This window comes from Rattus norvegicus, chromosome 7 (assembly GCF_021556685.1).
Source record: "Rattus norvegicus strain SHRSP/BbbUtx chromosome 7, alternate assembly SHRSP_T2T, whole genome shotgun sequence".
Taxonomy (NCBI): Eukaryota; Metazoa; Chordata; class Mammalia; order Rodentia; family Muridae; genus Rattus; species Rattus norvegicus.
Genome location: NC_141540.1, coordinates 85,008,391 through 85,023,777, shown reverse-complemented (window position 1 = coordinate 85,023,777; position 15,387 = coordinate 85,008,391). Strand labels below are relative to the sequence as shown.

Here is a 15,387-nt window from a genome sequence, read left to right as displayed (position 1 = left end):
TACACTAATTTTAGATCATTTCCAACTTCTGATAACATGGAATTCCAAAGGACATATAGAGAGGACATATTATATATGTTGATTGATAAGTACTGTATGTATGAAGTCAAGGGAAAATTATTTTCTTTTTGCTTCGTTTTGTTTTATACTTCTCAAAATTCTATGAGAGATGGGAGATATTTTTATTGTGGGCAGCTGTTTTATGCTGCTGTGTAATAAAACACAGAGCCAACTGACCAAAGTGCAATTCATTCAGAAAGATCCTGCCTTGCTGCATTTAAATTGTGTTTGGCAGTTGAGGACACTGTTAGTCATTTTGAAAGAAGGTTTACATAATTTTTCCATTTGGTTAATGTTTTTCCTAAATCTGTCTTGATGCTAAAATAACTTTGGAGCTTATAGGGGAAAGATTTCAGACAGAACCAAATGGACACCCATTACTAACGTTTCTATTTTCTTGATTGTCTTTTAGCAAGTACATTTTTGGATAATTTTAAATATACAGAATAATTCCCACTATTACCATTTTTCCAAACCAGAACATTTAAGTAAAATAATGTTCTTATTATTATTATTATTATTACTATTATTATTATTATTATTTATATTTTCAAGAAAATTTCTTAGGAAGTGAGACACAGTCCACTGTAACTCATTTTAATGAAAGAAGCCTGGTTTATTTTGTGTAATTATCTCCATCTCTGAGAGCCAAATATTTATAGACTACATTATAGACAATGAAGATAGTAAAGTTACATTTAAAACTTATATGTATTATAACATTGATGGCATAAAGCAGATAATGATATTTGCAGCTAACCATTGGACTGAACAAGGGGACCCCAATGGAGGAGTTAGAGAAAAGACTGAAGGAGCTGAAAGGGCCAACCAACCAGACCCCATCAGAGCTCCCAGGGACTAAGCCACCAACCAATGAATACACATGGAGGGACCCATCATTCCAGCCACACATGTAACAGAGGATGGCATTGTCCAGCATCAATGGGAGGAAAAGCCCTTGGTCCTGTGAAGGCTCATTTCCCCAATGTAGGGGAATGCCAGGGCGTTGAGTTGTGAGTGGGTGGGTGGGAGTGGGCACATCCTCATAGAAGCAGGGGATGGGAGAAGGAGTCTGGGAGGGGGGGAAGGGATAACATTTAAAATATTCAAGAAAAGTAAAATAAAATCAAAAGCAGGTCATGAAAGAAGTGTTTGGAAACAGATGATTCATGTTGGAAGTTCTATAGAAATAAGAGATATAGAGAGATATCTGGTGTATTGTGTGGATGTATGTCCGTGGCCTTTGGCTTAGGCAGGAAAGAGAGGTGGGATATTCAGAAGTTATACTGGGAGATAGAAGGCAGGTGTGTCACTGAAAAGTTAAGACAACACACACACACACACACACACACACACACACACACACACACACACACACATGCTACCTGAGCACAGGTAACCAGCTACATGGCACAATGTAGGCTAGAATAAAAGGGATATTCTACATTTTATCTCATCAAAAAAGAGCCTAGCTACATGGTCAAGGAATTTGTAAATATATTTTGAGTCTGGGTGTTATTTCTGGGAGCATGGGGCTGGGAGGAAGAACCAGAGCATAACTTCTCCAAAGAGGTTAATGACTTTGTGCAGTAAGATGAAAAGTAGGAGCAAGTGTACGGGGCTGTTTTATATGGACAGTGGAAGCTCAGCGGTGTACAGACACCTCAGAAATGTTCCACCAGAAAATGGAGACACTGTACCACTGCGTTTTATTTATCCCTGTTTGATTGATTTTTCCAGGTGTCTTAACTCTCTTGGTTAAGAAATTTTTGGTTATCTGTTCATTTGAAAGGCTTTCCATAGCTTTGCACAATGTGCTGGACAAAGATGCTGTTCCTTCACTTTTCTGGACAGGGAAGAAGTATACTGTGTGTGGTCTTGTCCACCACACCTGTGCCGACATCATAGAATCACGATGCAGTTGGGAACAAGGTACTGCCACCACTGATATTTGCAGATTTACGATGACACAACAGATGTGTCAGCAGAAAGTGTATTTGATAGATAAATGGAAAAGGCAAATGACTTTCACGTCAGAGGACATAAAATTAACGTGTGAAGCTTAAGTTATTTTAAGGTAACTATGAAAAAGTGAATGTTGTTTGAATTCTTGGCTTCTGTGGGGAGCCCGCGTGCAGTTAGCATGTGTCATATGCTGATTCATCTTTATTAAAACTACTTTTAAAAATGGACCCATTCATTCTCATTGACCTACAAAGATTCTTGAAAGGTCCACTGTTTCCCAGGTACTGAAAAAAATTACTGTGCGTGGCTGACCTAGATAAGATAACAAGGATTTTTATCACTTCATTGCCATCATCAGGAGATCTAGAAAAGAATGATACATAACTTGGTAAAAATCTATTTTACAGAATTAAGGAGTTATAAAAAAACCTAAGGAAGTATTCTTTGAATGGTGAATAGCATTAATGATTGATAACCTTGGGGCATCTAAATGAATCTTCTCTTGCCCTCAGAAAGTCATAGGACTTCAAGTACACACACACACACACACACACACACACACACACACACACACACACACACACACACACACAGTAAACCTCTATGTTCAGCTATGAAACAGTGGGGTCATTTAACAAATCTGAGATTTACTGAAGCATGAAATTCCTTTCCTATGCCAAATGCATTTTTATGTTTCCTGGTAATATGACCCAGGCACTGGCAAACTTGTTTCACCAGTTACATGTTTCAGATTATTTGGAATTGAAAGAGGATCAGGGTCATCTGCTTTACACACAAAGATTTTAGTTTACTTTATTATTAATGAAAAGGTGACAATAAGAAATATTTGAAGCAATTACTCAAAACAGATTCCCAAATTTTAACTACTTATTAATAACTGTGATTTTTGTTTCATCTAATATTAACATTAAATAAACTTATTAGTGTCAGTGTAACCATGCATGACATAACAAGTTAGTCATTTTTGTACCAATACACATTAAATGTCTTACTAAAGATGAAAGGTATTTAGTTGTGTATTATTTGTGGTTATCTAATCAAAAAATCAGTGGTACATGCCAGGTAACAAGGTATCAAAATAAAATGTTTGCAGCATATGCTTTAGAGTCAAGGTATACCAAAATAGGATGATTTCAAAGAAAAGAAACCAAGGACCTGGATCTTTCAGTTTGATACTTTATTGTGCATGCATACACATACAGTAATAGTTTCCCATTGCAGAGAGAACACATAATACTGCACTTTCTTAAAGGAGATTATTTTTCCACACGGACACAATGATTGATCTCCAAGCAATGAGATGAGTGAGTATACAGCTCTCTACAAATGGTAAAAGGAAACCAAAACATTCAGAGGCATGTTGTAAGAAACCAAGCATTCAGGAGCACGATATAAGCAGCATGCAAGTCAACAGGGTGAGGGCATTAGAAGCTTGTCACTGCTTATCAGTTTCTCATTTAATATGGATGCTTAGGCATATGAAGGGCCTATGAGCTAGCTTGGATCTCTACGGTGAGCATAACTGGATAACTTCATGGCTGTTAAGGACCTCTGAATCATATATACATAAATAAATATATCCCATATATGATAACAGTGCAATATAGAAAAGATATACACATATACAATTAGTTTTTACCTGGAAATTATGACTTTAGGATACTTACAGAATTATAACACTTAGGAGACAAATAGCATACTACATTTTTATAGATAATAAGTGAAATTTACAATGTTTAGAAAATACATGACAGCTTACTAATATACACATCTACCACCTGTCTGGCTGACTATTTCCTCAACAAATACAATAATCAGGAAATACTTTATTTCCCTTCTTTCCTTTCTTCTAGTTGCTTGCCTTGATCAATCCCCAATGAGTCACACTTAACTGGACACATTATCCATTACACCTAGAGTTTGTTTCTTTTCCTCCTACCCTTACTCACCTCTCTTTCCTTACATCACTTGTCTTTTCCTATCTAAGCCAAGTCTATTCTTATAAGAACTTCAAGCTTTCCTATGAGGTTGTTCTAATTACTCTAGCACCCCCCTGATATTCTTTTCCCAATGAGGAATTCTAAGGTTTGTAATCTGAAATCATATAACTTCTCTTCCTACCATGTACTCTGCACATTTAATTTTATTCACATGTCAGTGATAGTATGTTGTTATTCTCTGAACATACATGTAATAATCTTGATCATTATTAAATTAGGTGAGAGATTTGAGAGTACTATTGAACTTTGTATTCATAATATATACACAGAGATGGTGGTGACCATGATCTGACAAAATATAGTACATTTTAATAAGCCAAGAGAATGGTTTAAGATGATAAAAACAAAAGGCAAACAAGTTTTATATTTGTAAACAAATCTATGAGGAAATCAGGCATCATGAAGATTTTACGTTATATTTCTTAGTTGGAGATTCATAAATTTACTTATTCATGTTCATTCATTCTTTCGTTCGTTCGTTCATTCATTCAAGAGAAAGTCAATGTTGAGCTCAGCATCTTAGTTCAATTTCTGGGATACAAACATGAAATGAACTTGTCCTCCATGGGATTTTCTGTTTAACTTGCCTATTCAGAATTATTTGGTATTCAAGGGTATTGAAGGACATATGTGGAGGCTCAGAACAAATTGGTTTCCAGGATGTGTTCAGAGTCATCTGGCAAATAACAGTTATTTTGAGAAAGAGAGACACATTAAGGAAAAGCATGCCAGTAATTAATTTGTATATATATATATATATATATATATATATATATCAAAACAGGAGTGGCTTGTCCTCATGGCTAGGGATTAGATGTTTGCTTCCTTATTGTGCCACCCTGTACCATTTAAGTATCACGATGTTCTTACTGACTTCTGAATGAAGACCTTCGATCAGTTGGATCTTTTTGAGTCACATTGAATTTTTTGAAAGATTTCCTTTATTAATACCAGCCCAAGGTATTCTTGAGGAAGTTCATATTTTCTCCTGTTTGGCAGTCAAAGAATATCCATATGTACAAGAACTGGGTCCATTCTTCTGGAAAGAAAGAAAGAGTCACTTACAGACTTGAAACAATGCTAGCTAACAGGACTGGTTAACTCATTCTTTTGGCATAGCTTTCAACATGGTTTACATTTCCACTACTCCATTTGATCAAGAACAATCATATGTGACTATGTGGTTTATTGGCCACTAAACTCTTTTCTTGTCATGTTACATTCAGATTTGATAGCTTTAGACAACGCACCATCTTAACTGACATTACATGTTCCAGCCTTTTTCATTTTTCTAGATATAATTCTTAAAATATGAATTGAACATTTTCTATTTGGTTAGGATGAATTTGCTCGGTATAAGATAATGTTATTTACATATTTTTGACATGGCAACATTGAATACAAATATTCATGATCACTCTTATCAAGTTTATAAAAACTCATAAGAGTTTTGAATTAAAAATGCTATTCATTAAGCTTGTCATTTGATGTAGTCCATTAGTTGCTGAAAATCTTAATAGTGAACTGCTTCCCAGTAGGTACCTCTCCTGTTGACATCTGTTGCTGAATTATTTGGGATCATAATTATGAAATAAGCATGCATGGAGAACGTTACAGGGTCTTTTATGGACTTTTTTAGTTGTGTGGTAAGTAAAAATAACAATTAAAAGGTGAATTTCTAATCATTGTACATTAAAAATAGATAATCTTTTTATTAAGTCATCTTAGATATGTTCAAGTAGACTATTAAAAATGCTTTGTGCTCTATTTCTTATGACTCTAATTTATATTCTAAACTTTGCCTAATAGTTCAAGAGTATAACATCTCGAAGCTATATCGTGCATATCTGCTTTCTTTAATTTGGTTGAGTTTTGTAAGAATAGAAAGACAAATTTGTGTCATAAACTTTTAGCAATGGTTTTACATATATTTAATGTTCCTTTTCCAGTTTTTGACTGAAGTTTGTGAAACGTTAAGTCTCTATTCTGCAAGAAAAAAGCCATATTAGGCAACTCATCTCTATATGATTCCTACTATATAAATCATGACAAAACTGAATAGGAATTTTAGAAGCAACAGACCAAAATTTCTTTTGTTTAAGAGGGATTTTTTTATAAAAATTAAAATTTGTGTAATATTTTCCTGTACATAGTGCATTTAACAGAACATTTGAACTTACACTTAAGGCTTCAGTATTTACTATGGGGAAGTTAGGAGAATTTTCTTGCTCTGAGCAAAGGGATACTTGTGGAAGGATAAGAATTTGAGAGGAGAGAAAGGTGAGGCAACATTATCAATACAGAGACAACAGTATCCTGGGAGAGATTTGAAGAAATTCAAAAGAATTGCCTCAGAGTCTCATTTTTGTGCCTTTGTATCCAAAGAGTGATTTTGAATATTTTGGATGTGTTTCTTCAGCTTGGAGCTGATTAGAGGCTTCTGAGTATTTTCTTACTCACATATGGTTTTCTGCCTTCATATACAAAGGTCATCTTTCCTAGGAGTTGAATGATGTGAAAATAATATTGAATACTTTATTTGTAAAATTTATAGAACTATGCATTAATTTATTTTTCATAAAAGTTAATTTTCCCATCTTATAATTTTTATAGATTTAAAGTACTTTAGTATAATACCACTATGGGTTTCCTTTTTTTAAAGAAGCGAGCAGAAGAGAGCAGCTCTTGCTTTCCTAAAACATATACTCTGTACAAAGCAACTCGACTATCTACTTAAACCTATTAGATATTACTAGTCTTTTACATGGATTTACTAAACTTTAACACAAATTATCCATTATTATTGGTAGATTATAAAGGTATATGCATGGTTCTGTGCTTTTCTCCTCCTTAGAAATGTTTATAGAATTTGAGTTTTTTTTATTTGTCTTCAGGATGTAGAATACTTGAAATCTACGTCAAACTTTAAAAATATATTATGCAGACTGAGGAAGAAACCCTAGGCAGGGATTTATGTTCACTTGCATTATTCATTCACTTCTGCCCACTTTCCTGCTTGAAGTCCCTCAGCCATGAATAGAATTGGAAGTAATATAACAAGTCTAGGAGCGTTACTAAGGGAGTGACTGAGGGAGTTATTAATAATATTATTTCACTACACCAGCAAATTTTAATTTAGTCTTTTAGTTTCCTTTTGATAATATATGGTTTTGATTATCAATGGAAATATTTTATGAGTTAATTAGAGTGATATTAAATACTTTAGAAAGTTTATAGCTCCTTTGTGTAAATTCACCTGTTGGACATTACATAAAAATATTTGATATTATAATGGCATAACCTTTATGAACTATGTTCTTCAGAATTTGGGCTATGGTCAAAAAGTAAAACTAGCAAACAATTTTTCAAAAATCAAAAGGGGAAAACAGAGGCTATATATTAAATTTCCAAAGGTCAGAAAAGTGCATTTAGTCCTGTGTATATTATGTAAAACATGTTGTTTTCATTATCTGATATTGTCATTCGTGTGTGTCGTGTGTGTGTGTGTGTGTGTGTGTGTGTGTGTGTGTGTAGCCATTAGATTATAAGAATTTAGTTGTCAGCTTTAAAAAAGGAAAAAAAAACATCTCTGTAGTCACCACACTGTTTAGGAAAATACCATGGGGGCTGGAGAGATGGCTCAGTGGTTAAGAGCACTGATTGTTCTTCCAGAGGACCTGAGTTCAATTCCCAGCAACCACATCGTGGTTCACAACCGTCTGAAATGGGATCCAATGCCCTTTTCTGGTGTGTCTGAAGACAGCTTCAGGAAAATACCATGGATGCTTGTCAAGACAGGGTAATTGAGATCACGGTACTTAAGTATCCACCAGTATGTCGAAGATATGACAGATGTTCAATGATATTATTTCCTTTTCCTAATATAAGAGTTCTAATATATTCCAATTCCCTTCTTACATAAATGTATGCACCTATGGGTAAGTATTTGTAAGTGCCTAAACACATACTTATGTCATTTACGGTTTGATCATACTAGTGCCCTATCCAATAATAATAATAATTAATCCATAGTATAAATTTAACTAAAATAAATTGCTTAGAGTTATGGGGATAGTCTTCCGATACTTTCTGTAACTATTTTGTTACATTGTTTTACTAATATGGTAGCAGGCAGAAGAAATGTCTTCCTGGAGTAGATGAAGAAAAATTTCATACAATCCTATCTATAATAGGTCCTGTTTGACAAGTTTTCCATGAAGAATACTATTCTTTATTAAGAAAGTGTACTGAGTCAATTATCATTATCAATTACACTTCAAAGAAAATCCATGAACTGGAGATATAAACTACAAATAGGAAAGTGCCATCTTTATGGGGTACTTAAAAATACGACATTTTGACCTAACAATTAAAATTAATGACTATGAAGCTATCACCAGGGTCAACTTATATTATTTAATATCTAATTTGCTCTATCCCAGCAGGTGAGTTTTTTGAAGAGGACTTGTGACTCTTCTGGATAGATGCATATTCATACCTGTCTAATAATAACTGGGACACTAGGTCAAAGTTCAACCTGTGAAGATAAGGTAGTGATAATAGTATGAAATCAGTTTTAAAATAAAGTCAGCAGATTTTAGTGTTTTGGATTAGATCCATAAGCAGAATCTTCTGAGTACATGAAATAAAATGAACCTGAAAAATGACCAGGGGAAGCAATGAAAGATAATTAGAGGCAAGTTAAAGTTCAAATTAGAGTTGAGCCTTGAGGCAAAATGATCAGAATTTGGCTGATTTCAAGGAATAATACCTCAAAATCTATTTCACATTTTGAAGCATAGTTCAGCTGGAAGGATTCACTTGACATGACTCAGGAGTTAAGAACAAAAGTGTTCGAAGGGAATTTCAACCTTAAAGTTTTGGAGAAAGAGGTGAAACCATGTCTTAGTCAGTCTGGTACTTGTTATACATTTGAATAGTCCCTGTATGTTAGCTGGCATTTTCACAGCTATCTGAACTGGATATATCTTTATCCCATCCCATATTTATGAAGCCTGAAGAGTTGGTAAAACTTAGGTTTGCTTTGCAATCAAATCCAGGTGTCTCTAAAATTTGGGGGCTATTTTGAGTTTCTAGTTTGTTTTTATTTTTAATGCACTTCAGTTGTTCATGAAATAGCATTGTACTTTGTTAAATAAAATATTAAATCAAAACATTTAAAATTTGCATGTTGCCAAATTACCAAATGTATAGGTATTTGGAATGTGTGTATGAAATCACACTTGATAAGGTTGTTAAGAATTTAAACTGATAACTAGTCTTTATGAAAAGGTCTTTTCCTCACAAAAGAGAATGACTTCCCAAGTTAAATGAAAGCAAACAGCCTTTAGTTTCCATTATTTATACCATGAAGCGTTAGAATCTCTTTTTGTGATTCTAGTTTGTAAAGAAGAAAAGTGAAAAATCACTGTCGTGGGTTAAGGTATGCAGGGCCAAACCTTGTAAGAGCAAAGACAAGACTCCCTGTGATGTCTCCACTGCAAGTATTGTCTTGGATAATAGCACAGATTCAACATCTGATCGTGATTCATTTTTGTCTCATTCATGAATCAGCTCTGACTACAGGTTACCTCGGAGGCCAAGCAGGTGTCATCAAATGATACTTTTGTGGTTGACACATACGTGTCAGTGACGGTGATGTCATCTAGCTCTGTGCTAAAGCGGTCTGACTCCTTGATGACACTGTAATTTAGGGCCACACTGTAGTTAGCAGCTTTCTCAGTGGGCTTCTGCTTGCAATTGCAGAGCTTCCTGAAGGCTGCACGAAACTTCTGAGACATGAGGTTGTAAATCACCGGGTTGATGGCACTGTTGAGATAAATGCAAATTCTGCAAAAGAGCAAGAACCAATTTTCCTGGAAAGGGCTGGAGAGAAATGAGTTGACAACCACAAGAGTCCTGTAGGGCATCCATAAAAGGGCAAACAGAATTACAACCACTGCAAGCATCTTGGTGACCTATGGAGAAACAGAGAGAAATTCAGTGCAAACACCAATGGAAATAAAACAAGGTAACCCTACTGCCCCCTTTCCCAGGCAAGTCTCTCTTTTTCAAGATGTAGTCTGACACTGCATTTCAGTCAGGTTTTTAATTTGAAAGTTGGACCCAGAAAGCAGGATTGAAGGAACAGAGGAAAATACGACACACGAGGAAAGAACAAAATTGGAATTTGATTGAGATGGCTTTCGCTTAAGCAGCTTGATTTATCCATCATCTGCATACATCTATTTGTTGAAGGGCGCCCTTAAGGATTAAAAAACCCCTATATTTCCAGGACACTACCTTAGGAACTCCTGGGGACTTTATGAGAGACTTCACCAACAAAAGAGCACTGCCATATAGGAACCATTGTGTATCCGGAATGGGATGCGGACAGGTGCCACCCACTTTAATGGTGGCTGAAAACAGGTCAGCCAGGGCTCTTACCACGGGCTCCCAAAGGTGTCTGTGAGGAGCACTAGGAGACATATTTCTAATTCGACCTCCTTAGCTGTAAGAAATTATCATAGTCTTTCTCACAGCCCATCTGTAAAATGGAACGGTAGTACCTTTCCAGCATCAAATGTGGTAGCATAACTGTGTGAAAAAGATACAGCAAAATTGCAGAAGCCATGCAAGGTCTACCAGGGACCACACTAATGTTGCATGTTTCTTATTACTCTGGAGGCAGACACAGGTGGATTCTGTGAATTAGAGATCAACATGGCCTAAAGAGTACTCACTCTTGGACAGCCAAGGCTGTTACTAGAGAAACTCTGTCTCAAAAAGTAGTAGATAGATAGATAGATAGATGGATGGATGGATGGATGGATGGACGGACAGACAGATGATAGAAGAGAGAGATCATAGTATTTCAATAACACGATGAATGTGTATTTTAGTAGACATTATCTTTTCATACAGTAATAATAACTAATTGATTTTCTTTAAACGCAAAAATTTACATATTTAACAAATTCAGTCTCTTGTTGCATTTGAGAGAATTAGCTTCCTTAGTCTACACCTTGTAGATATCCTGAAAGTAAGCAACGCCAAAATGGAAGATACATATTTTTTCTTTTTAAATATTAAGGTGAAGTGAATTGGAAAATGTGGGTCTGTTGAGATTTGGTGTGTGACAAAGTGAGCAGAGTATAGTGTACAAGTTCCATCTGCAGGCTGTTTAACAGAGTTCACTTGTCCCCACCAAGTGGGGGTGGGGGGCACTTAAAAGCCATTGTTTGAGGGCAAAGAGATGTCACACTCTATGGAGTGTTTGGTCTCTGTTTTTAGGAAGACAAAGGAGAGACACAGCTGCCAAAGGAGTTACAGCTGCAGGTAGAGTCAAACTCTGAAGATGCCCACTCCATGGAGGCGTTGCAGTGAACGTGTGTGTGTGTGTGTGTGTGTGTGTGTGTGTGTGTGTGTGCGCGTGCATGCGTATGTGTGTGTGTGTGTAGATCAGAGAGTCATGACAGGTACTTTAATCTCTTTCCACCTTATTTCTTTGAAAGAAGGTCTCACAATGAACCTGGACCTCATTGATTGGCTAGAGAGACTGGCCAATGAAAGCCAGGAATCCTCCTGTCTCTGCTTCCCAAGTCCAGGACATAGATTGCAGCACCTAACTCCTAAGTATGTGCCGGGAATGTGAATTCAGGTCTGCATGCTTAGCTAGCAAATACTTCAGTGACCTAGCCATGTCTTTAGCTCTTTAGCCTTAACTGTATTTAAACACAAGACATGTTAAGTGGTCTTCATCAGAGATTTTTGAATTCATCCTTTAGAACACATTCTTAAAGCTCTTGTGCAAAGATCTGATCCAGTAACTTTCTATCACGTGAATTTCATGTGCTGTTTCTGACCAGTGACATTAAAGCCACAGTTGGAGTTTCTGGAGTGGAAAGAAGTTCCACAGCATGTGTGTGGGCCTAGAGAAAAAAGGCTAACTGAGGTCCTCTAGCTTTTAGAAACTTCTATTATTTTGGACTTCAAACTACGAACTGACAGTTGCATGTTACTTTCTTTTTGTTTGGGGATCCCGTTAATTTATTTAAAATTGCAAAGACAGTGCAGAGTTGCTGCACACCCTGCAAAAATGTGTCTCTACCACTGACCCTTTACCTCAGTGTGTCACATTCACCAATGCCGACTGATTGAACGTTCATTAATTGTCCTACCCATGCTTTCTTTCCTATTCCACTATCCTGTCTAGGATATCATATTATATTTAATCAGTTGCATTTACTTACATTCTTCTGGGATGCAAGTATTTATTTTTTTTCCTTTTTTGCCTTTCCTTAGCCTTCGTAATTTTGAAAAATATACCAAATATTCTTTTAAAAAAAAGACACTCAAACTTGATTTTGACTGTTGAGTTTCTTCTTAATAGACTGTTAAAGTTCTAGACTTTAAGAATCAGGCCACACAAAGTTTAGAGCAGAGACTGAAGGAACAGCCATTCAGAGCCTGCCCCACATGTGGCCCATATATATACAGCCACCAAAACTAGATAAGATTGATGAAGCTAAAAAGTGCATGCTGAAAGGGACCAGATATAGATCTCTCCTGAGAGACACATCCAGAGCATGTCCAATACAGAGGTCAATGCTAGCAGCAAACCACTGAACTGAGAACAGGACCCTATTGCAGGGAATTGTAGGAAGGATTGAAAGAATTGAAGGAGCTTGCAACCCCATAAGAACAACAATTCCAACCAACCAGAGCTTCCAGGGACTAAACCACTACTGAAAGACTCTACGTGGACTGACCCAGGGCTCCAACTGCATATGTAGCAGAGAATAGCCTTGTTGGGGCACCAGTGGAAGGGGAAGCCCTTTGTTCTGCCAATGTTGGACTCCCAGTGCAAGGGAAAAATGGGAGAGTGGCAGAAAGGGGGATGGATGGGGGGAATACCCATATGGGGTAGGGGTAGGGGTAGGGGTAGGGGTAGGGGATGGGGGCTTATGGACAGGAAACCTGGAAAAGGAATAATATTTGAAATGTAAGTAAAGAAATATATCTAAAAAAAAAGAAGAAGAATGTTGGCTACTCTTCCAGAATTTGGTTCCCAGCACCCTCATCAAGTAGCCCTGTGTAATGCCAGCTTCAGAAGATCAGAAGCTTCCCTTTCTGGTTTGTGCAGACACTGCACTGACACACACACACACACACACACACACACACACACACACACACACACACACAGATTTTCAGATGTTTTTCAGACAAGCCTGATTGCAATGTGTACAAGAGACAGAGAATGAGATTTTGTGTGTGTGTGTGTGTATGTGTGTGTGTGTGTGTGTGTGTGTGTGTGAGTGTGTGTGTGTGTGTTTGTGTTGATCTCTTAAATGTGGCTGAAAGAGCAAAAGATATTCATCATATGCCCACTGGTAGACTGGATATGGTCCCCATCCTGAACACTGTTTCTTCAAGCATCCTATGCTCATTCTCTCCTGGATTACAAATGTTTTTGTGCTGTGTTATGGTCCATCTTTGAAAGCCAGAAAACTGAAGCTGGTAAATTCCTCTCTGGTAAGCCCATGATTTCTCTACTCCCCTTTCCACAAAAACATATACAAATATATCTATGACTACACCCACTTCTCTCTTCCTCTGCCTTTCTCTATCCCTCTCCCTCTCCATCTCCCCCCACCTCTCTCTCTCTCTCTCTCTCTCTCTCTCTCTCTCTCTCTCTCTCTCTCTCACACACACACACACACACACACACACACACACACACACACACACACACAAAGTCCCAACCTAAACAACTTATTTTTAATACAACTTCAGAATCCAAAAGAGCATTCTAGGAATAGTTAATTGTTGCAATCTCTGAAGTTAACAATTTTTTTTTGTATTCCTGGAACATTTGTGCTGCTACACACTGAGATCTGTGGGAGAAGTGTTAGTGTTTGCATTTTGTTGATGAAGAAAGGGTAAATGAGCTCATAGAAGCTGAGGACAGGAGCATACAATTCTTCTGCAGGTGACAGAGTGGCTGTTGAACCAACATTCTTGACTCTAGTTGAGTTGCTATTTTTCTTTCCAGGTAATGATAAAATTAATGTATTTATTGAGCTAAGACATGCTACTTGCTATAGATATTGTTTGTGCACTATTTGGAAAGGATGGTATGTAGCGGTGAATTGTTAATCTGCTATTAGCTCCTGGTGGGTGATCACACTTTTAGCCACCTGTCAGAGTTCTCTGGATTTGACAATGAAAGACATGCACGCACGCACGCAGTCACACACACAGCATTATTTTTAATATGCCTTACTAGCTCAATGAACCTCCCCATGGCTAGCAAACACTATCCTCTGGTATTTCTGAGTTAACACTCTGTAAATCTATATTTTATTTTTGCTCCCTTGACCCAATCAGGATAGCGGCCCCTGAAGCCACTTTCCCAGATTCTTACATGTCAGCGAGCCATTAAGCCTCATCTTTCTGCTTATTCACCATGAGATTTTGTCCTTCCTCACCTTCATCCTTTGAGTCTCATTGCCCATCCACTGGCAACTTTATTTTCCAATCAGAGCCAATGGGGACAGGCTTCCTTTAGCCTATGCATGGGATATTGCAAATATGTGATTTTGGGTAACATATTTAGCATGAGAACACAAGCCGGTACAGTGATCTCATTGCCAGAAATTACTGGTAACTTTGGAATCCACCCCACCATGTCTTTTAGAGTCCTGATGAGGGAAAATAAAGTTGTCACAAAGCAGACAGGAGTCCTTCACACCAATCTACTTCCTAGGGAAATAAGCAAACAAGAGAATTGAATTGCAAAAATAATCACGTAAAGTAATGGAAACTCACATTTCTTAGTGCACAGCTCAATTAATTGCAAATCATTTATTAGGTTCTGGTCTCATGGGACCTGGGGTCATTTTAATTAATTGCCAGAGATCAGCTTGTTAGTCTGCAGAGGGAGTCATAAGAGTTTGATTCATACCTCTGTTCCCTCGAGTATTTAGTTTAGATTCTTGTACTGATTCAGAAAAAATATCTGAACTTTTATTCTGTGAATGATTCTGAGGGAAAAAAATTCTGTGTGTGGTCATGGGACTTGCTGTTTTCAGGAGACAAAGATGACACTATTGCCTTGTGCGCTGGTGAGTGACTGGAACCAGAGAAAATATTGGAACTGGCTGATCGTGTCAAAGTTCTCCTGTTTGTGTCTGTCTCCTAGGAATATGGAACAGAGCACATGACCCACATCTGGATTTCTACATTCTACTGAACTCTCGCGTAATAAAAGCTTTGTTAATGCTGAAAAGTCTAAGCTTGTCATTAAATTTCTGTGATTCTTTGTTTAATGAGTGGT

General features: G+C 37.0%; 1 protein-coding gene across 4 annotated transcripts in view; it reads right to left on the bottom strand.

Moving 5' to 3' along the window:
* Positions 1–3,202: 3,202 nt before the first annotated feature.
* Trhr (thyrotropin releasing hormone receptor) overlaps positions 3,203–15,387 on the bottom strand; it is a 44,715-nt gene continuing 32,530 nt past the window's right edge. The window contains exons 3-4 of one of the 4 annotated variants that reach the window (XM_087555833.1): positions 9,638–10,024; positions 3,203–5,082 (exon numbers count right to left, since the gene is read on the bottom strand). In XM_087555833.1, coding sequence (XP_087411959.1) covers positions 5,023–5,082; positions 9,638–10,024 — 447 coding nt within the window. In that variant the 3' untranslated portion in view covers positions 3,203–5,022. 4 annotated transcript variants of the gene reach the window in all.